Below are 25,229 nucleotides of genomic sequence, written 5' to 3'. Positions count from 1 at the left end.
AAAAAAATGAATGTATGAAAAGAATAATAGAGGTTTTCCAGGATCAATTCAAAGGTGTGCAGACTCATTTTAGTTCGATTTTTACCAAGAGCTTGGAATCTCCCCAAATCAATATTCATAGGGCATGGGGTGAGTCTAGTATAAGGTTACTGTCACAAAATGGTGAAAACGGAGCGTGTTTTATACAGTATATAGACCTAAGCCTTTAAAAAGCCGTATAAATGATTTCACAACAAGTGCCAGGTGAAGTGGGACATTAATGCATTTCTAATGACAAAATGTTGTCCCACTTCATCTACTAACTAGCCTGTAGTGTCCCACTGTAAACGCTATGGCCACATAGCCAGGAGTAGCCTACCAGCTTTGCCCATCAAGCCGATACAGATCTGTATAGGGTCTACCTGTAATTTACCAACATCAACATCTTCGGTAATTTGGGTACTTAACAGGTAAACTATGGCATTCTATGGTAACTGGTAATTTAGGACTTTACTTGCATAACTATTTAAAAAATGTATTCATATGTAGTATTCCATTTTTATTAGTTTGTCCATATTGTGGGGTTTCTAGTGGAAAGACCATATGTTCAAGAAAATATAGCCTAATTAGGCTAATGAAAAAAGCATCAACAATGGCATTATTTTCTATTAACTCTTTCAAGTGTTGACTTTTTCCACATCTGCCACCAGTTTGGCGCCAAAACATTTACAACAAAGAAATTAAATAATTGTGTAAAAACATAAAGGATATTTCATGCTAAAACCCTCATGTTAAACACCAATGGTATTCAGTAAACTGGTGGTTTATTTAAGTGCTAATGCCCGAGAAGCCGGTGTTTGAACATTTTTGCAATGAAACGAAATGTCCTCAATTAAATCAATCGCTTTCATACATCCAAAACTTCGCAAATAGGGGTGATGGCATTTGATAGTGGCTATCGCTTTGCTAATAGACAACTACAACTCCCAGAGTCAATTGCTTTAACCTGGCGGTGATTGGCTTGTAAAAGAGACAGGAAATTGTGAGGTGAAATTTGGAGACGCGGGAAACTCTTGACAAGTTTACAGGGATATTGGATATGGGTAATTTCACTGCATGAACTCTAACCAGGTAACATTATTCAGTATGCTTGCAGTACCAAAATATGAACTTTCAACAACTAAACATTACCCTTGAATTTCCACGAGAGCTACACTGTTGTGGTCAGTTGAGTTAGCTAGCACTGCTGCAGAGGAAGGAAGGCAGACAATTTGCACAATGCACCGCTAACGTTAGTTTGTCAAGAGTCACCTTATTCTGTAACTGTCTCTATCTCTATTACAGGCCAAACCACTTTAAGTCACACACTTTACGGTTCGGTGTGTGTCTAAAAGTAGCCTAAACAATGGCAGCACAACGTCAGCACCTAGGGTATGAGGATGAAAAGTTGCAGCGCGTGATGGAGAGGTTGCCTTGCAGAGATGTCCAGGCGAGCATGCTGCTGGCGTTGATGGGAGAGGTCTGTGTCTGATTTGAAACATTGTAACATAATGTTCCTTACGGTAAACAGTTAAATACAAATAAAACGACCACAGAGGGATGCTATGTCAGTTAGCTGGCTATGACTATCTAACACGGGAACTCTTCCAAGTCAAGGTAAGCTTTAGGTTTTACTCATTTATTGCCACCGGGGGCGTCAGTTTAACTGCTAAACTACTTACATTATACTGCATGATTGTAGCGGGTTTACTAACTTGTTAGTTCTATTAGCTATGTTGAATGTGATGTTACTTTAGCTAATATGGTGAAACAGATGTAGGCTGTGTGTAGCGGATATGACATGGTTTGACTTTTTTTCTGCCTGGTCTCAGACAGCTGATGTGGTTTGCATTAAAGTCCACAAGCAAAAGGAAAATGTGAGAGGAGTGCATGTAGATGCAAGAAGGAATACAACGTAGCTGCTATGAAAGTGAACTATGTTTACGCGTGATCAGGGGTGTATTCATTCCGATGATTCTGTTGAAAAACGTTTCTTAAACAGATGGAAACGGAAGAAACGGGGATAAACACATGCATTTGTCCAATAGAAACTCTTGTTTGGACTAATGATTACACCCTAGTTCAAAGAGCTAGATGCAATATTGATTGTGTCAATGTGTCACTCTGTCACCTCAAATTTTTCACTTGAACTGTGTGCATCTACGTTGTAACTTTAATTCATAGACTAGATTGTAGCAACCTCATGATGGGAAAATGTTAGTATCATGGAGTAGCCTAAACCTATCAATGTTACATTGAACTGGGTAAATGGAATATGAATGACAAACATCCAAAATGCTGTAATAGAAATAAGACCATGCTCATAAATCGTCCTCCTTCATCTTCAACACCACCCATCGCCGCTATTAAATAATACATTTAAAATGTTTTCTTGCCCAAATATGTGTATCATTGTATTGACACTTTAATACATTTTGTGCCTACAGCCAGAGCAATGCAGCTACCCTTCCATTTTCATTTATGGTCATCGTGCCACAGGAAAAAGCCATGTGATACACACCTTGCTGAAGGAACTGGAGCTTCCCTATGCCACAGTGAGCTGTGTGGAATGTGTCTCTGTAGGACTGCTGTTTGAGCAGGTTCTCCTCTCCCTCTTTGGCTCCGACTCTGCCTCCCTACTGTCCCGCAGTCCCTCCCTGTCAGACTTCGTACGAGTCTACAAACAACTGTGTGTCCAGGCCTCAGCCAAGCAGACACGATACATTGTGAGTAAAAATCATCCTCACCTGTGATATTCCTGTGATAATCCACTTCTTTTAAAAATTGCATCCTCAGTTACATTGCAGGCTCTCTTTCTGATGAAGTATAACGTGAATTGTTATAAAGCATAATTTGTGGTTTATAATGTATGATGAAACAGTTACAGTGATCTCTGCTGTGTGTGTCTGGGTAGGTGCTGGACCGGGCTGAGCTCCTTAGAGATATGGAAACCAATCTCCTCCCTGCCTTCTTGCGCCTTCAGGAACTGGTAAGAGTCATGTCACCTGTTGAGCATTCTACTTCATTAAGTTGCAGACAGACTGAGTGATGGATGGTGAACTAGTGCAGAAGGGTCCCTTTTTGATTGATAACCTTGAGTTGAATGTTTCAAGGAGGCACTCAAATAAGTGCATTGAAAGGCAGTGATGAGGAAGAATGACAATCATTCTTGATAATCATTCTTTGCATATTAATTCTGAACTTCAGAAGTGCAGGTAGACGACCACAATGTTAGGTTTTTGTTTAGTTTTTAAAGCTGAATGCCGCCTGTTTTTATCTTGGTACAAGTGTTTTTAACAGCTGTGTTGAGTGGCATGTAGCGAGTGCAGTTACGGCGACAGATGCACCTTTTGAGGTGATAATCAGCAGTATTGTAATGTGAAGTGTTGGGAGAATGTACGTGGACAGCTGTCTTCATAACTGTCCTCCCTCTTTAGTTTACTCCGGTTTGAAGGAGGAAAACACATCCTCTTGCATTGATGTTGTAAAGGTGTTGTTGGCTACCAACATAGTTGTATTCTTTGTGAATCCACAATGCAATGCCATGATCTGATTTTGTACCTCTACGTAACTGACACACGGTTTCTTTGGCAGGTCGATGACAATGTGACGGTGATCCTGCTCAGTGAGATAGTGTGGGATAAGTTCCGACCCAACACTGGCTGTTTTGAACCGCTGCTGCTCCACTTCCCTGACTACAGTAAAGGTACAGCTGTCAACAGATAAGCATCAATGGCCTTAGCATTGAATTAGGTACAGATGGATTAGTGGCAGTGGAGGCTGCTGAGGGGAGGACGGCTCATAATAATGGCTGGAACGGTGCAAATGGAATGGCATCAAACACCTAGAAACCATGTGTTTGATGTATTTGATACCATTCCACCTATTCCGCTCCAGTCATTACCACAAGACTGTTCTCCCCAATTAAAGTGTCACCAACCTCCTCTTTGTACCTGTGGTTTTGCACCAACACATGAGAAGTGACTGACAGAACACAGCAAACAAAGGCATCCGGTCGAGAAAATTAACACTTAGGATTTAATCAATGTTTGTACATAAAATGACTACAATCATGTATGAGGGAATCTTTGGTGGTGACTTCATTTGAGGCAGGCATTGACTGTGTGTATGTTTTCCCTGTGCAGGGGAGCTGCAGCAGATCCTGTCTGAGGACAGCCACCCGTCCTACTCCCCAGAGCTCTACTCAGCCTTCATCAACATTCTACTGGGAGTCTTCTACTCTGTCTGCAGGGACCTCCGAGAGCTCAGACACCTGGTCAGTTACACACTACATAAGTAGTCAGGCACACTCATAGTAACACTGAACTCTCACACACATGCTCACACATTCAGACCACACTTAGTAAGGACACAGACACACTCAAAGTAACTCTCAACTAGCTGTTGACACGCTCCGTCATAATACGCTCTGACAGCCCAGACAAAGAACTAGCCCTTGCACCTATCTCTAGATGTGTCTTGATGCCCCCTTGTAAGTCTGGAAAAAAATGTATGGCTTGCACACTTATCCCAGTCCTTTAAGATGTATTCTGGGGGCTTAAAGAAGTGCCAATAGGTTGGTGCAAGGGGTTCATTTCAGATTAGGCAACAGTTTGCTCTGTTGTACGGACACACTCTCCGTGCTACCCTTTGAGGATTCAGTATGAGTTTGTTTCCAGGCTATCCATCACTATTTTATTTAGTCCACTTGAGTTACTACTTCTTAGGATTGGGGTTTTCTTTGATATGCAGAATTGTAATAATGATCCAACCTTGGCTGACATGTTGTTCACAACATGTACAGACATCATAGTCTGTACAGACATCATAGTCTGTACTTGTTGTCCTTTCATATTTTTAATTCTCTTTTCAAACAGGCTGCCCTCCATTTCTCTAAATTCATTGAACCTTTGGAGCAAGGCAAAGGTAATATATGCATATTTCTAGAACAGTAACCACATCAATATTTCAATGACTTTGCTGTCTTCCCTTAGTGTCTATCTGTACTTTAATTTGATGATGGATTCCTTTCATGTCATCCTCTCTCTCGCTTGTCTCTCAGATTATCAATGTTTAAATTCCAACCTTTATTTTCTCTGCCCTCAGTGAAAGAGAGTGACACTCACAAGCTGTGGAGGAACATCGAGCCTCACCTGAAGAAGGCCATGCAGACGGTGTACCTGCGAGAGGTGTCCAGGTCTGTCTGTGTACATCTGCCTCAGCCAAAGATGATCGACTCCCATTGATTTAGCTTCCGTGACCGACCTTCTCTCATGGACTGACGACAGACGGCCTTAATTCCGTTTGCCGGCTTTTATTACACAACAGCGGCTCAGTGCTGCTGGCTCTGTAACAGTGGTGTCTCCCCTGACTTCGTCATGTCTCTCTTCTGCTCAGTGTGCAGTGGGAGCAACAGCTGCAGATGGAGGAGAAGGAGGCAGGAGCTGTGAGAGGTAGGCAAGGAGAAGTGTGGACACACAGATGCACACAGATATGCATGCACTGAGAACAAGACCGGTGGAAATAACCTGGTTAGAATCTAGTGACCAGGACCAGTTCACACACTCCCAGACCTCAGCTATCTCTTCCTTTGTGTTGCTGCTTGTCCCCAGCCTGAGAGGGAGTTCAGGGGAGTGGACCCTCTAAACTACCCCTATGTTTATCCCTGAATGGAGCCCACTCCAGACTCATTGGTACTAGATACCCAGACAGTGGAAACAACAGCAGATGTTTCTCTCATCTCATCTCCTATCCACAAGCCATCTGTAGATGATGCTGTTGTACATGTTTCCCAGGTAAAGACATTGAGAGCTGCCTCTGCCTTTCTCAGGTCTGTCTGCTCATGCCCATGTGGAGTTGCCTTACTACTCCAAGTTCCTGCTGATAGCTGCATACCTGGCCTCCTACAACCCTGCTCGCACTGACAAACGCTTCTTCCTCAAGGTACCTGTTCTCTCCTCAGCACCTGAACCTCCTTCACCTCACCATCTCAAAAGCTAGACACATTGGAATAGGAGTCCATTGTTAAACATCAATTCCACCTGCTATTCACCAACTCTGTTTGCCTGCTACTTTGCAGGGGGTGTAGATCAGCTTTAATATTGTAGATGGATTGCAGTTTCTATCAATGTAATTGTTTGCATAATTTCCCCCCATCCTTGTGTGTTTTAGTTATTGGTGATTATATGATTCTCTCTTGCCCAACAGCACCATGGCAAAATAAAAAAGACCAACTTTTTGAAGAAACATGAAAAGGTGATTATCTTTAGCTAAAGCTGTTGTACTATTCTTTAGGTTTAGTCAATGAGATGTTCTACCTAGTGAATTCACCTCTCTCCCATTCAGACCAGTAATCACCTGCTGGGGCCCAAGCCGTTCCCTCTGGACCGTCTCCTGGCCATTTTCTACAGTGTGGTGGACAGCAGAGTGGCCCCCACCGCCAGTGTTTTCTGTCAGGTCAGCTGAGACAGTCAGGCTTTCTGCAGTGTCATCCAAGGGATAATTAAAAAATATATACAGTGGGGCAAAAAAGTATTTAGTCAGCCACCAATTGTGCAAGTTCTCCCACTTAAAAAGGAGAGAGGCCTGTAATTTTCATCATAGGTACACTTCAACTATGACAGACAAAATGAGAAAGAAAAAATCCAGAAAATCACATTGTAAGATTTTTAATGAATTTATTTGCAAGTTATGGTGGAAAATAAGTATTTGGTCAATACTTTGTTATATACCCTTTGTTGGCAATGACAGAGGTGAAGACATACAGAAAAAATTTGACAAGGTTTTCACACACTTGCTGGTATTTTGGCACATTCCTCCATGCAGATCTCCACTTGAGCAGTGATGTTTTGGGGCTGTTGCTGGGCAACATGGACCTTCAACTCAAATCAAATCAAATTTATTTATATAGCCCTTCGTACATCAGCTGATATCTCAAAGTGCTGTACAGAAACCCAGCCTAAAACCCCAAACAGCAAACAATGCAGGTGTAAAAGCACGGTGGCTAGGAAAAACTCCCTAGAAAGGCCAAAACCTAGGAAGAAACCTAGAGAGGAACCGGGCTATGTGGGGTGGCCAGTCCTCTTCTGGCTGTGCCGGGTAGAGATTATAACAGAACATGACCAAGATGTTCAAATGTTCATAAATGACCAGCATGGTCGAATAATAATAAGGCAGAACAGTTGAAACTGGAGCAGCAGCACAGTCAGGTTGACTGGGGACAGCAAGGAGCCATCATGTCAGGTAGTCCTGGGGCACGGTCCTAGGGCTCAGGTCCTCCGAGAGAGAGAAAGAAAGAGAGAATTAGAGCGAGCATATGTGGGGTGGCCAGTCCTCTTCTGGCTGTGCCGGGTGGAGATTATAACAGAACGTGGCCAAGATGTTCATAAATGACCAGCATGGTTGAATAATAGTAAGGCAGAACAGTTGAAACTGGAGCAGGAGCATGGCCAGGTGGACTGGGGACAGCAAGGAGTCCTCATGTCAGGTAGTCCTGGGACATGGTCCTAGGGCCCAGGCCAGTTGAAACTGGAGCAGCAGCATGGCCAGGTGGACTGGGGACAGCAAGGAGTCATCATGTCAGGTAGTCCTGGGGCATGGCCCTAGGGCTCAGGTCCTCCGAGAGAGAGAAAGAAAGAGAGAAGGAGAGAGTTAGAGAACGCACACTTAGATTCACACAGGACACCGAATAGGACAGGAGAAGTACTCCAGATATAACAAACTGACCCTAGCCCCCCGACACATAAACTACTGCAGCATAAATACTGGAGGCTGAGACAGGAGGGGTCAGGAGACACTGTGGCCCCATCCGAGGACACCCCGGACAGGGCCAAACAGGAAGGATATAACCCCACCCACTTTGCCAAAGCACAGCCCCCACACCACTAGAGGGATATCTTCAACCACCAACTTACCATCCTGAGACAAGGCCGAGTATAGCCCACAAAGATCTCCGCCACGGTACAACCCAAGGGGGGCAACCAGACAGGCCGACCACAACAGTGAATCAACCCACCCAGGTGACGCACCCCCCCCAGGGACGGCACGAGAGAGCCCCAGCAAGCCAGTGACTCAGCCCCGTAACAGGGTTAGAGGCAGAGAATCCCAGTGGAAAGAGGGGAACCGGCCAGGCAGAGACAGCAAGGGCGGTTCGTTGCTCCAGAGCCTTTCCGTTCACCTTCACACTCCTGGGCCAGACTACACTCAATCATACTGAAGAGATGAGTCTTCAGTAAAGACTTAAAGGTTGAGACCGAGTTTGCGTCTCTGACATGGGTAGGCAGACCGTTCCATAAAAATGGAGCTCTATAGGAGAAAGCCCTGCCTCCAGCTGTTTGCTTAGAAATTCTAGGGACAATTAGGAGGCCTGCGTCTTGTGACCGTAGCGTACGTGTAGGTATGTACGGCAGGACCAAATCAGAGAGGTAGGTAGGAGCAAGCCCATGTAATGCTTTGTAGGTTAGCAGTAAAACCTTGAAATCAGCCCTTGCTTTGACAGGAAGCCAGTGTAGAGAGGCTAGCACTGGAGTAATATGATCAAATTTTTTGGTTCTAGTCAGGATTCTAGCAGCCGTATTTAGCACTAACTGAAGTTTATTTAGTGCTTTATCCGGGTAGCCGGAAAATAGAGCATTGCAGTAGTCTAACCTAGAAGTGACAAAAGCATGGATTCATTTTTCTGCATCATTTTTGGACAGAAAGTTTCTGATTTTTGCAATGTTACGTAGATGGAAAAAAGCTGTCCTCGAAATGGTCTTGATATGTTCTTCAAAAGAGAGATCAGGGTCCAGAGTAACGCCGAGGTCCTTCACAGTTTTATTTGAGACGACTGTACAACCATTAAGATTAATTGTCAGATTCAACAGAAGATCTCTTTGTTTCTTGGGACCTAGAACAAGAATCTCTGTTTTGTCCGAGTTTAATAGTAGAAAGTTTGCAGGCATCCACTTCCTTATGTCTGAAACACATGCTTCTAGCGAGGGCAATTTTGGGGCTTCACCATGTTTCATTGAAATGTACAGCTGTGTGTCATCCGCATAGCAGTGAAAGTTTACATTATGTTTTCGAATAACATCCCCAAGAGGTAAAATATATAGTGAAAACAATAGTGGTCCTAAAACAGAACCTTGAGGAACACCGAAATGTACAGTTGATTTGTCAGAGGACAAACCATTCACAGAGACAAACTGATATCTTTCCGACAGATAAGACCTAAACCAGGCCAGAACATGTCCGTGTAGACCAATTTGGGTTTCCAATCTCTCCAAAAGAATGTGGTGATCGATGGTATCAAAAGCAGCACTAAGGTCTAGGAGCACGAGGACAGATGCAGAGCCTCGGTCCGATGCCATTAAAATGTAATTTACCACCTTCACAAGTGCCGTCTCAGTGCTATGATGGGGTCTAAAACCAGACTGAAGCATTTCGTATACATTGTTTGTCTTCAGGAAGGCAGTGAGTTGCTGCGCAACAGCCTTCTCTAAAATCTTTGAGAGGAATGGAAGATTCGATATAGGCCGATAGTTTTTTATATTTTCTGGGTCAAGGTTTGGCTTTTTCAAGAGAGGCTTTATTACTGCCACTTTTAGTGAGTTTGGTACACATCCAGTGGATAGAGAGCCGTTTATTATGTTCAACATAGGAGGGCCAAGCACAGGAAGCAGCTCTTTCAGTAGTTTAGTTGGAATAGGGTCCAGTATACAGCTTGAAGGTTTAGAGGCCATGATTATTTTCATCATTGTGTCAAGAGATATAGTACTAAAACACTTGAGCGTCTCTCTTGATCCTAGGTCCTGGCAGAGTTGTGCAGACTCAGGACAACTGAGGTTTGGAGGAATACGCAGGTTTAAAGAGGAGTCCGTAATTTGCTTTCTAATAATCATAATCTTTTCCTCAAAGAAGTTCATGAATTTATCACTGCTAAAGTGAAAGTCATCCTCTCTTGGGGAATGCTGCTTTTTAGTTAGCTTTGCCACAGTATCAAAAAGGAATTTCGGATTGTTCTTATTTTCCTCAATTAAGTTAGAAAAATAGGACGATCGAGCAGCAGTAAGGGCTCTTCGGTACTGCACGGTACCGTCCTTCCAAGCTAGTTGGAAGACTTCCAGTTTGGTGTGGCGCCATTTCCGTTCCAATTTTCTGGAAGCTTGCTTCAGAGCTCGGGTATTTTCTGTGTACCAGGGAGCTAGTTTCTTATGAGACATTTTTTTAGTTTTTAGGGGTGCAACTGCATCTAGGGTATTGCGCAAGGTTAAATTGAGATCCTCAGTTAGGTGGTTAACGGATTTTTGTCCTCTGGCGTCCTTGGGTAGGCAGAGGGAGTCTGGAAGGGCATCAAGGAATCTTTGTGTTGTCTGTGAATTTATAGCACGACTTTTGATGTTCCTTGGTTGGGGTCTGAGCAGATTATTTGTTGCAATTGCAAACGTAATAAAATGGTGGTCCGATAGTCCAGGATTATGAGGAAAACATTAAGATCCACAACATTTATTCCATGGGACAAAACTAGGTCCAGCGTATGACTGTGACAGTGAGTGGGTCCAGAGACATGTTGGACAAAACCCACTGAGTCGATGATGGCTCCAAAAGCCTTTTGGAGTGGGTCTGTGGACTTTTCCATGTGAATATTAAAGTCACCAAAGATTAGAATATTATCTGCAATGACTACAAGGTCTGATAGGAATTCAGGGAACTCAGTGAGAAACGCTGTATATGGCCCAGGAGGCCTGTAAACAGTAGCTATAAAAAGTGATTGAGTAGGCTGCATAGATTTCATGACTAGAAGCTCAAAAGACGAAAACGTCATTTTTTTTTTTTTGTAAATTGAAATTTGCTATTGTAAATGTTAGCAACACCTCCGCCTTTGGGGGATGCACGGGGGATATGGTCACTAGTGTAGCCAGGAGGTGAGGCCTCATTTAACACAGTAAATTCATCAGGCTTAAGCCATGTTTCAGTCAGGCCAATCACATCAAGATTATGATCAGTGATTAGTTCATTGACTATAATTGCCTTTGAAGTAAGGGATCTAACATTAAGTAGCCCTATTTTGAGATGTGAGGTATCATGATCTCTTTCAGTAATGACAGGAATGGAGGTGGTCTTTATCCTAGTGAGATTGCTAAGGCGAACACCGCCATGTTTAGTTTTGCCCAACCTAGGTCGAGGCACAGACACGGTCTCAATGGTGATAGCTGAGCTGACTACACTGACTATGCTAGTGGCAGACTCCACTATGCTGGCTAATAGCCTGCTGCCTGGCCTGCACCCTATTTCATTGTGGAGCTAGAGGAGTTAGAGCCCTGTCTATGTTGGCAGATAAGATGAGAGCACCCCTCCAGCTAGGATGGAGTCCGTCACTCCTCAGCAGGTCAGGCTTGGTCCTGTTTGTGGGTGAGTCCCAGAAAGAGGGCCAATTATCTACAAATTCTATCTTTTGGGAGGGGCAGAAAACAGTTTTCAACCAGCGATTGAGTTGTGAGACTCTGCTGTAGAGCTCATCACTCCCCTAACTGGGAGGGGGCCAGAGACAATTACTCGATGCCGACACATCTTTCTAGCTGATATGCACGCAGAAGCTATGTTGCGCTTGGTGATCTCTGACTGTTTCATCCTAACATCGTTGGTGCTGACGTGGATAACAATATCTCTATACTCTCTACACTCGCCAGTTTTAGCTTTAGCCAGCACCATCTTCAGATTAGCCTTAACGTCGGTAGCCCTGCCCCCGGGTAAACAGTGTATGATCGCTGGATGATTCGCTTTAAGTCTAATACTGCGGGTAATGGAGTCGCCAATGACTAGAGTTTTCAATTTGTCAGAGCTAATGGTGGGAAGCTTCGGCGTCTCAGACCCCGTAACGGGAGGAGTAGAGACCAGAGAAGACTCGGCCTCTGACTCCGACCCGCTGCTTAATGGGGAAAACCGGTTGAGGGTTCCTACAGCATTTCCTTCCAGAAACCGTGAGAAAGTTGTCCGGCTGCGGGGACTGTGCCAGGGGATTTATACTACTATCTGTACTTACTGGTGGCACAGACGCTGTTTCATCCTTTCCTACACTGAAATTACCCTTGCCTAACGATTGCGTCTGAAGCTGGGCTTGCAGTACAGCTATCCTCGCCGTAAGGCGAGCACAGCGGCTGCAATTAGAAGGCATCATGTTAATGTTACTACTTAGCTTCGGCTGTTGGAGGTCCTGACGAATCGTGTCCAGATAAAGCGTCCGGAGTGAAAAAGTTGAGGAAAAAATAAATAAATATATGAACGGTAATTAAAAAGTGAAACCCGTAAAGTTGTCAGGTAGCAAAATAGGTTGGCAACAAAACGCACAGCAATTCGAAAACAAGCCTGCAAGTTGTGACCGGAAATGACGTATAGCATGTGAGCATGTGAGCATGTTCAACTCCCTCCAAAGATTTTCTATGGGGTTGAGATCCGGAGACTGGCTAGGCCACTCCAGGACCTTGAAATGCTTCTTGCGAAGCCACTCCTTCGTTGCCCGGGTGGTGTGTTTGGGATCATTGTCATGCTGAAAGACCCAGCCTCGTTTCATCTTCAATGCCCTTGCTGATGGAAGGAGGTTTTCACTAAAAATCTCACGATACATAGCCCCATTCTTTCCTTTACATCGATCAGTAGTCCTGGTCCCTTTGCAGAAAAACAGCCCCAAAGCATGATGTTTCCACCCCCATGCTTCACAGTAGATATGGTGTTTGGATGCAACTCTGCATTCTTTGTCCTCCAAACATGACGAGTTGAGTTTTTACCAAAAAGTTATATTTTGGTTTCATCTGACCATATGACATTCTCCCAATCTTCTTCTGGATCATCCAAATGCTCTCTAACAAACTTCACACGGGCCTGGACATGTACTGGCTTAAGCAGGGGGACACGTCTGGCACTGCAGGATTTGAGTCCCTTGCGGCGTAGTGTGTTACTGATGGTAGGCTTTGTTACTTTGGTCCCAGCTCTCTGCAGTTCATTCACTAGGTCCCCCCATGTGGTTCTGGGATTTTTGCTCACCGTTCTTGTGATCATTTTGACCCCACGGGGTGAGATCTTGCGTGGAGCTCCAGATCGAGGGAGATCAGTGGTCTTGTATGTCTTCCATTTCCTAATAATTGCTCCCATAGTTGATTTTTTTCAAACCAAGCTGCTTACCTATTGCAGATTCAGTCTTCCCAGCCTGGTGCAGGTCTACAATTTTGTTTCTGGTGTCCTTTGACAGCTCTTTGGTCTTGGCCATAGTGGAGTTTGTAGTGTGACTGTTTGAGGTTGTGGACAGGTGTCTTTTATACTGATAACAAGTTCAAACAGGTGCCATTAATACAGGTAACAATTGGAGGACAGAGGAGCCTCTTAAAGAAGAAGTTACAGGTCTGTGAGAGCCAGAAATCTTGCTTGTTTGTAGGTGACCAAATACTTACTTCCCACCATAATTTGCAAATAAATTAATTAAAAATCCTATAATGTGATTTTTCTGGATTTTTTTTCTCATTTTGTCTGTCATAGTTGAAGTGTACCTATGATGACAATTACAGGCCTCATCTTTTTAAGTGGGAGAACTTGCACAATTGGTGGCTGACTACTTTTTTGCCCCACTGTATTTAACCTTTATTTTGACAGGGAGTCATGCTGAGATCAAGGACTCTTACAAATGAGCCCCGTATCAAACATGCACATCAATATACACTATAGACATGAATATTAATGAAAAGTAAAATGCACTCATATATACTGAACAAAAATATAAATGCAACATTCAACGATTTTGCAGAGTTTCAGTTCATATAAGGAAATCAATCAATTGAAATATATTCATTAGGCCCTTATCTATGGATCTCACATGACTAGGAAGGGGAGCGGCCATGGGAGGACATAGGCCCACCCTCTTGGGAGCCGGGCCCAACCACTGGTGACCCAGGCCTGGCCAATCAGAATGAGTTTTCCCCCAAAAAGGGCTTTATTACATATAGAAATAATCCCCAGTACCCCCCCCCATGATCCTGCAGGTGAAGAAGCCGGATGTGGAGGTCCTGGGCAGGAAAGATTTATGGAACATTTCTAGGATCTTTTATTTCAGCTCATGAAACCAACACTTGACATGTTGAGTCTTATATTTTTGTTCAGTATAAAACAAACTCATTCTTCAGTGGAAAAGGTCCTCAATCAGCTCTGACTCTGAACTGGGATTATGGAAAATTATGTAGCAATGTTATTTAGTGGAACTCCTGGAATAGTTATGTGATGGTAGTATTAGTGTATGATTGGATGGTTCTTATTCTAATTCACCAGCTAGCCCCTTGGCTAGATTATTTCAACCCCTGAACTGCTCTTAAATTTATGTGTGGTATGGGCTTAATGTGAAGTGACTTTAAAATGATTTGATCTCCAGTCTGAATTCTCTATTTGTGTAAAGCCAAATGAAATATGGTTGATGACAAGCCCCCCCCCCCCAGATCTCCTCCCTGGTGACCCTTCAGCTGTTGAATCAGGTGGGCCACGATGACCAGCTGGATGCGCCCAAGTACAAATGTGCCGTCTCTCTGGACTTCATCCTCGCCATCTCCAGGTGTGTATGTTACTGTTGTCTTTAGTGCAGGGCTCTCCAACCCTGTTCCTAGGGACATACCCTCCTGTAGGTGTTCGCTCCAACCCCAGTTGTAACTGACCTCTTTCGGTTCATAAACCAGCTAATTATTAGAACCTGGTGTGCTAGATTGGGGTTGGAGGGAACCTCCAGGAGGGTGGCTCTCCAGGAACAGGGTTGGAGGGAACCTACAGGAGGGTGGCTCTCCAGGAACAGGGTTGGAGGGAACCTACAGGAGGGTGGCTCTCCAGGAACAGGGTTGGAGGGAACCTACAGGAGGGTGGCTCTCCAGGAACAGGGTTGGAGGGAACCTACAGGAGGGTGGCTCTCCAGGAACAGGGTCAGAGAGCCCTGCTTTAGTGTATTCACCACAAATCTGTTTTATTGCTAGACATTTCTATTTTTAGAATATCAGATACTGACTTTTGTGACCCACTGCTCTTAATTTCCAGGACTGTGAGCTTTGACATGGTAAAGTACCTGTATGACTTCCTCTAGCCGTGGTGGTTTAATGGAGAGAAATTCAGCTGGACTCTGATGGAATGGAATGTACTGGTGGACATTGGACAAACATGAGCAGAAAGGTGGGAGATGCCTTGGTTGTCTGGACTCCTCACTGTGTGTGCACTGTGCAGGACCAGAGGACTATGGAATCATTAGGCCTATGCTTTACTGCCCCCTGATGACTGACTGGAACCACTGTCAGACACCAGCATCTGCAGAATTGTGAATGTGCCTATTGATTCCCTAGCTACACCTGTTTGATTGTGGTAAACAAACAATGGAGAACATTCATATTTTACTGGATTCACAGGAGCCCTTTGGATACCTTGTGGTTGTGGTGGACTTCAATATTATTTTTCAATTAAATGGCCCAAAATAAAATGTCCCTGTTAACAAAGGTTTCATAATTGTGACAGGATTCTGTTCTCTCCATGGTCTGACAACTACAGCTATGCACAATAAGAACCTGGTAGAATGAAGGACTCATCGAAGACTTCTTTTAAGGTACAAAATGTAGGGTATGTAATATTTCTACGTTTCCTTCTTTCTGACTCTAGATCTTGCTTCCCATGATGTCAAATTGTCCCATTAATTGCTCTGTTGGTGTAAATGGCTGTGCTGATAGTATGAAATAAGGTTGGCACAATAATCGTGTAAATAACAATTATGGATAATAACCGTGAACACAAAATAAACATCTTGCAGCGTTTATTTTAGGGGGGTCCACTTTATTTAGTAGAAAGTTTACAAGTTTACCCAATAGCAGTTTTTCCATTTTTACATGAGGGTAATGTTAGTCATCGTTTTACGAGCAGAATGGCATGGTCGAGAGGAGAAACTTCCTATCCAAATGTTCCAAGCAGTCAAACCCATTCATTTTTGAGACGCGGTTGTCACCAAAGCTGTGTTGTATTCATTAGGTATGTCATGGCTATTTTCAAAGATTCAGTATAATACATTAAAAGCGCAAAACATTTTTTTAACAAAGATGACTGACAATATCCATGGCTGTTTTCATGAGAATGAATTGTTACCCAAAATTCCATAGTGGTCAAAGCCCCATGTACTACATAGTCTCAGATTCCCTTTAAGCTATATGTGGGAGGGATCTGAGCTGAGGCACTAGATAGTAGCAGTACACTAGTGTCTCATTGGTCCCGTGTAGCTCAGTTGGTAGAGCATGGCACTTGCAACGCCAGGGTTGTGGGTTCAATTCCCGCGGGGGACAACTATGAAAATGTATGGACTCACTAATGTGACTAATGTAATACATTTGACTAAAATGTCAAATGATCAGCTCTCCATGATGGTTGACATCCTTCCTGATTACAGTGGTGCATTGATTTAGTATGTGGTTAGTGGTGTGTAATAGCCTGCATTTGTAGATTATTAATGCTTTCTGGTTTGACAGTTGCCATATTCCTGGGTACTTGTTTATTTGTCACTGGCCATTCCTGCCCCAGTGAATCCCATAACTGATGACAATTATCCAGATTTAAACACTCATCCTGTGAGCAGTGGATCAACCAGTTCAGCACAATGCAGTCTGTCCTGTCTGTCTGCAGAGGTAAAGCCAGTACAGTCAGATCCACAAGGGGAGTTTTGGTGGTTTTAGGTCCTCACCCTGACTGACTGTGACCTCAACACCCAAACCAAATAGAAAGGAGTATTCTATGTATCAGCCGGCATATTTATTGATAATTTACATCATGTTCATGTTGTTTTTAAACATGCTGCTGACTGTCAGACTGCCCTGGTCAGTGTCCCTCCTTCCAGATTCGTTCAGATCCATGTAAGTGCTGCGTAACCTTTTTGTAGTGCTTTATGGATGTGTGTTCCCATGGAAATGGGTCACGGTTGTCATGGCAACCATACTGGCGCAGTCTGCCTTGTGACTCACCACCCTGTCTCTTTAATTATGCCACAGAGGCTGTAATGTCTGTTTGGCATTTTGATTTCTAAAACAATAGTGCGCAATTCAAGCTGTGGAGTGTGAAAATACAACAGATTTCAATCTTTATTTGACTATTATAAACTAGAGCAATTTTTGGGTAAAACAAGGTTAGTGGGCTATGGATCTATGTAAAGGTAATTCTAATGCCATCTAGGTGAGCGCATTGGTCATTCATGTATGTTTCACACACTCACAGAAACACAAACAAATGTGCACAATTTATTTTTTACACTTTACTGTCTGGTAGGGAAAACATTATAATGTAGTTGTGTTAAGATATTCCTTCAAATTAATGTCCTGAAAATGCTGACTTTAATTTCCTATCAACTGGGGCCAGTGCAATGTAAAACATGCTGGTCTTATTTTTTTTTTTTTACAAAGTGCATTTTGTGACAAGTATCAAAGTTATTTAGATCCCTAACTTGTGGAAGAACCTGTTTCCTGAGGAACTGGAACGTTTAGTCATGGCTCAGAATGAACTTGGGTTCTAGTCATATTTGAGCTGACTACTGGCAGGAAAGTGGGTGAATTAGAACTTCCTCCAATAGAACCCGGACACACAGTCATAGAGAGGAACCACTCAACTGAATAACTGAGTTTGGTCCAAAAGATCATTTGAGACGTCATTATCGATGTGGTTTGGAAATGATAATTTCCCTACAGGAATCTGCCTCTGAGGTGGGTGAGGGATTTAAAAATATATATTTATTTTGTCAGGAATGCATGGGTTATAATGGGTAATCACCACCTTGGGTAGTCACCACTCCCTCCACCCTCTTTATCTTCCACCCTCCTTATGTTATGACCTAGTTGGGTCTCCCGTTCAGCTGACGGTGTGAGAAATCTCTCATCATGTAGACCTCTCTCAGATTTAGATCATGCACAAGGGCACTAACCAGCCAGCGATGGTTGACTGAGTTATTTGTATGCAGGCAAAGGGAATTTTTCATCGTCATTCCAACCTCTTGTGAATTCTGACAACAAAGAATGCATTCAAAGCATGGCCTTTCAGCATTGCTAAGATAAAGATTGTCTTTATACAAATCTGGGCTAGATCTTTTGAGGGCTCATGGCTCAGTTCCTATGTGGCCCTTCAGCAGTCTATTACAATGGAGAGTGGAGATGGAGGCGTCTGAGGGCAGACTCTAAACACTGTGCCTCCGATTGTGGATCATGGCGACTATGTGGGTGAGATCCAAGGTCTTCATCATTACTTCCATGAAGTCTTCGTCAGTGTGAGCCCCTGCCACAAACTCCTCCAAAGACAGCTCCCCTGATGAGTAGAAGGTAGAAGACAAGGTCAAGAGATTGTTAGCCTGAAATGGAAAGGGACATAACTCGCAACCCTACAAGTCTGTGACAAAAAAAGAAGTGGACACTCGCCATCTCCGTTGACGTCTATCTTGTCAAACACCCGGTTGGTGAACTCCTCTGCATCAACTTCCTGGTTTTCGTTCCCATTGATTGCACGGATAGCCTGAAGAAGAGTAAAGGAGCGAGTTAGCCTGCATGCCTTTGTGTGATACAGATTCCATTGCACTGCCTATCTGGGCTGGTCTCTATACCTTTATGATGTTTAGCAGCTCACTTCGATCAATGCACCCATTGCCGTCCACATCATACAGTTTAAAGTACCAGCGGAGCTTATGTTCCATTTTACCCCGCATCACCAGGCTCAGAGCAGCCACATACTCCAAGAAGTCTATGTAGCCATCCTGTAAAAAGGAAAGTGTGTTAGTTGGAACGTCTCTTTTTACCATCTCAGATTATCTCAGTCATCTCCTCAAGATGTAGGTGATCATGTTCTGCTTAGATAATGCAGGGATGATAACTATGTATAATCGCTGGGGGATTATCTCCACACTGATCTGTGCCAAGGCCGTGGCAAGACATACAGATGTAGGATCTTAATTTGATCACCATGTTGCAGGTAAACTTTCCTGCAATGTAAGACATTTTAAAACTTGTAGTGTATTTGAGGTTTCAACATTTCTGACTTGATTTTCTCTTTTGTAAAAAATGTGTCAACCCCTTCAAAAAATGTCCATTAATTATAATCCACATAATAATTCACTTTTCCTGTTGCTATAGGATTATTTTCCTGCTGTAGAAAACTGGCTCACATTAAGATCCTACAAAATTACTTGGCAGCATTAGTGGCCTCTGGGTCAACCCAAATGAGTCGTACTTCACTCAGCTTTACACTGACACCATCACTTCACTATGCCTGCGTTTACACAGGCAGCCCAATTCTGATCCTTTTTTCACTAATTGGTCTCTGACCAAAAAAACTAAAATGGTCACATACACATGGTTAGATGTTAATGCGAGTGTAGCGAAATGCTTGTGCTTCTAGCTCCGACCATGCAGTAATATCTAACAAGTAATCTAACCTAACAATTTCACAACTATGTTATACACACAAGTGTAAAGGAATGATTAAGAATATGTACAGATAAATATATGAGCGATGGCCGAACTGCATAGGTAAGATGCAGTAGATGGTATAGAGTACAGTATATACATATGAGATGAGTAATGTAGGTATGTAAACATTATATATTATATAAAGTGGCATTGTTTAAAGTGACTAGTGATACATTTTTTACATCCCATTTTGAATTATTAAAGTGGCTAGAGATTTGAGTCAGTATATTGGCAGCAGCCACTCAATGTTAGTGATGGCTGTTTAACAGTCTGATGGCTTTGAGCTAGAAGCTGTTTTTCAGTCTCTCGGTCCCTGCTTTGATGCACCTGTACTGACCTCGCCTTCTGGATGATAGCGGGGTGAACGGGCAGTGGCTCGGGTGGTTGTTGTCCTTGATGATCTTTATGGCCTTCCTGTGACATCGGGTGGTGTAGGTGTCCTGGAGGGCAGGTAGTTTGCCCCCGGTGATGCGTGTGCAGACCTCACTATCCTTTGGAGAGCCTTACGGATGTGGGTGGAGCAGTTGCCATTCCAGGCGGTGATGCAGCCCGATAGGATGCTCTCGATTGTAAAAGTTTTGAGTGTTTTTGGTGATAAGCCAAATTTCTTCAGCCTCCTGAAGTTGAAAAGGCGCTGCTGCGCTTTCTTCACCAAGCTGTCTGTGTGGGTGGACCATTTCAGTATGTCCGTGATGTGTACGCAGAGGAACTTTCCACCTTCTCCACTACTGTTCCGTCGATGTGGATAGGGGGGTGCTCCCGCTGCTGTTTCCTGAAGTCCACGATCATCTCCTTTGTTTTGTTGACATTGAATGTGAGGTTATTTTCCTGACACCATACTCCTAGGACCCTCGTCTCGTTGTTGTTGGTAATCAAGCCTATCACTGTAGTGTCGTCTGCAAACTTGATGATTGAGTTGGTGTGCATGGTTACGCAGTCATGGGGGAACAGGGAGTACAGGAGAGGGCTGAGAACGTAACCTTGTGGGGCTCCAGTGTTGAGGATCAGCGGGTGGAGATGTTGTTTCTTACCCTCACCACCTGGGGGCGTCCCGTCAAAGTCCAGGACCTAGTTGTACAGGGCGGGGTCGAGACCCAGGGTCTCGGGCTTAATGATGAGTTTGGAGGGTACTATGGTGTTAAATGCTGAGCTGTAGTCGATGAACAGCATTCTTACATAGGTATTCCTATTGTCCAGATGGGTATGGAAAGTGTGATTGCGATTGCGTCGTCTGTGGACCTATTGTGGTGGTAAGCAAATTGGAGTGGGTCTAGGGTGTCAGGTAGGGTGGAGGTGATATGATCCTTGAGTGCTACGGGGTGATAGTCATTTAGCTCAGTTACCTTCGCTTTCTTGGGAACAGAAACAATGGTGGCTCTCTTGAAGCATGTGGGAACAGCAGACTGTGATAAGGATTGATTGAATATGTCCGTAAACACACCAGCCAGCTGGTCTGCGCATGCTCTGAGGACGCGGCTAGGGATGCCGTCTGGGCCGGCAGCCTTGCGAGAGTTAACACGTTTAAATATTTTACTCACGTTGGCTGCGGTGAAGGAGAGCCCGCAGATTTTGGTAGCGGGCCATGTCAGTGGCACTGTATTGTCCTCAAAGCGAGCAAAGAAGCTGTTTAGTTTGTCTGGGAGCAAGACATTGTGGTTCACCTGACAGGGCTGGTTTTCTTTTTGTAGTCCGTGAATGACTGTAGACCCTGCCACATACCTCTCGTGTCTGAGCCGTTGAATTGCGACTCTACAATCAGATCAGCTCTGAAAAAGAGCTGATGTGATTTGTCAAAAAAATACCAGTTAGTGGAAAAAAGATCAGTATTGGTTAAACCCAGCTGATGTGCACAATCTAAGATTGTCATACTGCACTTCTTAATCATCATCCAGGATTCTAACCACACGTTTTGTAACACAATTGCCAGCCTTGTTCACTGCACTGTCCTGAAGATCTGAAAATACTAGTTAGTCACTTAGTTCTGTCCCCAGGGAATAGTACCATGGTTTCCAACCTCCCCAGCTACACCCATAAAACTACTAGCTACTGACAAAAATGGGTAACTCAAAACACATAAAGGTCTAATCTGGCTCACAGCTCTTGAGCTCTTGATCTGGACATTCCTTAGGGTTCAATGTGATAAAATGGAGATTCAAGTCATTTCTTTGAAGTGAACATTCAATATTCTGATCAGTGTAACCAACTGTTCACATGCATCATGTTCTGTCATTAAACTTTCACATCAGCTATCCCTAATTAAAATCAGCTGTCTCTGATGCTGAAATAATTTAAAAGAGAAATAGTAGATCAACTCAGACCGCACTCCTACCGCAGAGATATTGACAACTTGTCTCAAAATAATCCTCGTACTAAATCGCATATGAATCCAATCCCAGCCTATTATAATATTATAATCAAAGGTGACAGGGTTACTAAATAAATGTGTGTAAATTGAGCCTTAGTACTTGTGAGATGATTAGCTTCTTCAAACTCATCTGGAAGACTAGTCTAAACAAAACCCTTGGATTCAAGAGATTCCCTATGTTTAACTGTGGATTTTTGCTGGTTTAAGATGCGCACTTTTTAAAATGTACTTTAGCTTTTGGAAAATGGAGAACTAGGGGTCTTATTTGAGTAGAGGCATTATGGCATTACTATATATTTAGGTGCACTTGTAATTACTGCAGAAATTTTACAATGCAGCCAATCATATCTTTATACATGCCTCTGTTGGTAAGGTGTCCCCTTCACCATTTTGAGTGTGCCTAAGGCATCCTACTTTGACATATAAATGTAAAGCCCATTTTAGCCTATAGCATCCCCTTTGCAAGCAGCCTCGGTTCAATGAATGCCGCATCGTCTTACCTTGTTCATATCGAACGTGCGGAACATCTGCTCGATGTAGGCGTTGGCTTCAGCATCCAGTCCCCGGAGCCCAAAGAACTGCTTGAACTCATGCAGGGTGAGCTGACCCGAAGGACACTCGGTCATGAACTTCTTATACCAGAGGTGCTTCTCCACAGCCTGGAGATCTTCCACGGTGGATCCTGTAGCGTTACCCATGTCTGTACAGTCGACTGACTTTTGTGATGGCTGGAGCCTATAGAAGTTTCGAAAGACTGGGTTAGTGGTCGCCTTAAGAGCCCTATTGGTCTACTGTGAAGCGGAGGGTATCGCTCTTCACAGTCACACAACGATGGGACCTGGGGAGGAGGTGGGCACCGGCCGGGGCTTTTGAATCAGGTCGGACTGGCCACACCCTATTGTGTTTTCCCTGTCTCTAGTTGGCTGTAACCCAGGAGCAGCAGCTGATAATGGGCTTAAGGTCCCATTGGAGGAAAGGAGGACTGTACACTGTCCACCAACCATGGGGACAGGGACGTTGACTTACACCTTGGTATTCTCCTCTCAAACTGATAAGTACCATTTTAAAGGCCCAGTGCAGTCAAAATGTGATATATACATATATATTTCTACACTGAAGTTGGAATAATACTGTGAAAATGATGATGCCTTTTTAGTGTAAGAGCTGTTTGAAAAGGCTGCCTGAAATTCCAGCCTGTTTTGGCGGGATGGGAGTTTTGGCCTGCCTGGTGACATCACCAAGCTGTAAATGATTTAATAGACCAATAAGAAAGAGTTCAAAATCTTATTGTCAGTTTTCCCCTCCCCACTCAGGCCACTCCCAGACAGTCCTAACAAAATTATTGCTTGAGAAATTGCTCTTTGCTAAAAAGCGATTTTTGTTTATTTTTGACAATTTTAATTGAAACCAGTCACAGTAAGGTACTTAATTGTTACTTAGAAATTATTTGATTTTTAGATACAAATTGCGGATTGGACCTTTCATTTTTTGGGGGGATGTCTGTACTAAATTACTTATATTTTGAATGCTAAGGCAGGACAGAAATATGGTCCAATTTACGTACCTATCACTATAAAGCGTTGTCATCCCTGCTGCCTCTGATCAGGCAGACTCACTCAGCAAATACTGTTTCTAAATGATGTCTGAGTGTTGGCATGTGCCACCCGGTTTTCTTAACCGAAGGAATTTGATGTATAGCATTTATTTTCACTCAAGTATGACACTTTAGTACTTTTTCCACCACTGTAAATGCACTGCAGCATCATTAGTCATACATATGAACATATGCATTGCTTCTCTGGATCAGCAATTGTAAAGTAAATGCTACTGCTTCTGGAAACTGTTTTCATTGAAGACTGAGCTCTTCTTAGGGCTGCAATCCCGTTACCAGGATCGATATGACAACAGCCAGTGAAAGTGCAGAGCGCCAAATTCAAACAACAGAAATCTCATAATTAAAATTCCTCAAAAGTAATCTGGTTGTTAATCCCACCAAAGTGTTCGATTTGAAACAGGCTTTACAGCAAAAGCACCACAAACGATTATGTTAGGTCACCACCAAGTCACAGAAATTCAGCCATTTTTCCAGCCAAAGAGAGTCACAAAAAGCACAAATAGAGATCAAATTAATCACTAATCTTTTGATGATCTTCATCAGATGACACTCATAGGACTTCATGTTACACAATACATATGTTTTGTTTGATAAAGTGCATATTTATATAAAAAAAATCTCAGTATACATTGGCACGTTACGTTCACTCGTTCCAAAAACATCCGGTGATATTGCAGAGAGCCACATCATTTGACAGAAATACTCATTATAAATGTCGATGAAAATACAATTGTTAGACATCGAAATATAGATATACTCCTTAATGCCACCTCGTTGTCAGATTTCTAAAATACTTTACGGAAAAAGCAAACCATGGAATAATCTGAGTATAGCTTTCAGACAACAAAGCAGCCAAAAAGATATCTGCCATATTGTGTGGTCAACATTATTCATAAATAGCATTATAAATATTCCCTTACCTTTGATCTTCATGAGCATGCACTCTCAGGAATCCCAGTTCCATGTTTGATTTAGTTCGATAATGTCCATTTATTTCTAAAGAGCTACTTTTGTTAGCATGTTTGGTAAACAAATCCAAAGTCATGAAGCGCGTTCCCTAGTTGCAGATGAAATGTCAAAAAGTTCCGTTCCTGTCTGTGGAAACATGTCAAACAATGTATGGAATCAATCTTTAGGATGTTAACATAAAACGTTAATATGTTCCAACTGGTGAATTCCATTGTCTTCAGAAGTGCGATGGAACGTACATGGTCAGCTCATGGCAGACCTGACTCATTCCTCTCTCATTCGGTCCCACTCACAGTCGAATCCTCAAAGTTTCTAAAGACTGTTGACATCTAGTGGAAGCCTTAGGAAGTGCAACAACCAATATCCCACTGTGTATTCAATAGGGGCTGGGTTATAATTCGACCAACTTCAGATTTCCCACTTCCTGTTTGGATTTCTTCTTAGGTTTTTGCCTGCCATATGAGTTCTGTTATACTCACAGACATCATTCAAACAGATTATAAAACTTCAGTGTTTTCTATCCAATACTAATAATAATATGCATATATTAGCAACTGGGACTGAGGAGCAGGCCGTTTACTCTGGGCACCTTTCATCCAAGCTACTCAATACTGCCCCTGCAGCCATAAGATTTATTAAAACGGCAACGACAGACTAGCTCTTAGGGGGACAAAGTTCTCTAACAATCTGGAATAATTTCATGTTATCTCACCTATTTGCAAGCCTACATCAATCATGATCATGTGTCTGTGTGGCATTTGACTGGAAAGGGGAGAAAATAGTGAAGAAT

General features: G+C 43.2%; 2 protein-coding genes and 1 non-coding gene across 5 annotated transcripts; 2 read left to right on the top strand and 1 right to left on the bottom strand.

The window, feature by feature from the left end:
- Positions 1-951: 951 nt before the first annotated feature.
- LOC118371883 (origin recognition complex subunit 5-like) lies at positions 952-15,818 on the top strand. 3 transcript variants are annotated; one of them, XM_052492417.1, is made up of 14 exons: positions 952-1,110; positions 1,324-1,498; positions 2,466-2,744; positions 2,933-3,007; positions 3,613-3,724; positions 4,164-4,294; positions 4,896-4,944; positions 5,125-5,215; positions 5,416-5,471; positions 5,849-5,961; positions 6,226-6,273; positions 6,364-6,474; positions 14,475-14,587; positions 15,058-15,818. In XM_052492417.1, the coding sequence occupies exons 2-14, from the start codon at positions 1,385-1,387 to the stop codon at positions 15,101-15,103; spliced, it is 1,338 nt and encodes a 445-aa protein (XP_052348377.1). In that variant the 5' UTR covers positions 952-1,110; positions 1,324-1,384; the 3' UTR covers positions 15,104-15,818. The 3 variants fall into 3 exon arrangements, with proteins under 3 accessions (XP_052348377.1, XP_052348378.1, XP_052348379.1); XM_052492418.1 differs by lacking the exon at positions 952-1,110 and adding an exon at positions 1,181-1,202; XM_052492419.1 differs by lacking the exon at positions 952-1,110 and having other exon boundaries at positions 1,489-1,635.
- Positions 15,819-16,263: 445 nt separating this feature from the next.
- On the top strand, positions 16,264-16,337 carry trnaa-ugc (transfer RNA alanine (anticodon UGC)). The gene has a single exon. It is a non-coding gene; the product is annotated as a tRNA-Ala (tRNA).
- Positions 16,338-17,100: 763 nt separating this feature from the next.
- Positions 17,101-22,729, bottom strand: LOC118366376 (guanylyl cyclase-activating protein 1-like). The gene is made up of 4 exons (XM_035749000.2): positions 22,356-22,729; positions 18,629-18,778; positions 18,447-18,540; positions 17,101-18,336 (listed from the first exon to the last, which is right to left on the bottom strand). The coding sequence occupies exons 1-4, from the start codon at positions 22,551-22,553 to the stop codon at positions 18,209-18,211; spliced, it is 570 nt and encodes a 189-aa protein (XP_035604893.1). The 5' UTR covers positions 22,554-22,729; the 3' UTR covers positions 17,101-18,208.
- Between the last annotated feature and the right edge of the window lie 2,500 nt (positions 22,730-25,229).

Source organism: Oncorhynchus keta, chromosome 33 (assembly GCF_023373465.1).
Source record: "Oncorhynchus keta strain PuntledgeMale-10-30-2019 chromosome 33, Oket_V2, whole genome shotgun sequence".
Taxonomy (NCBI): Eukaryota; Metazoa; Chordata; class Actinopteri; order Salmoniformes; family Salmonidae; genus Oncorhynchus; species Oncorhynchus keta.
The sequence above is the reverse complement of the archived record's forward strand: the minus strand, read 5'-3'. Positions and strand labels throughout refer to the sequence as shown.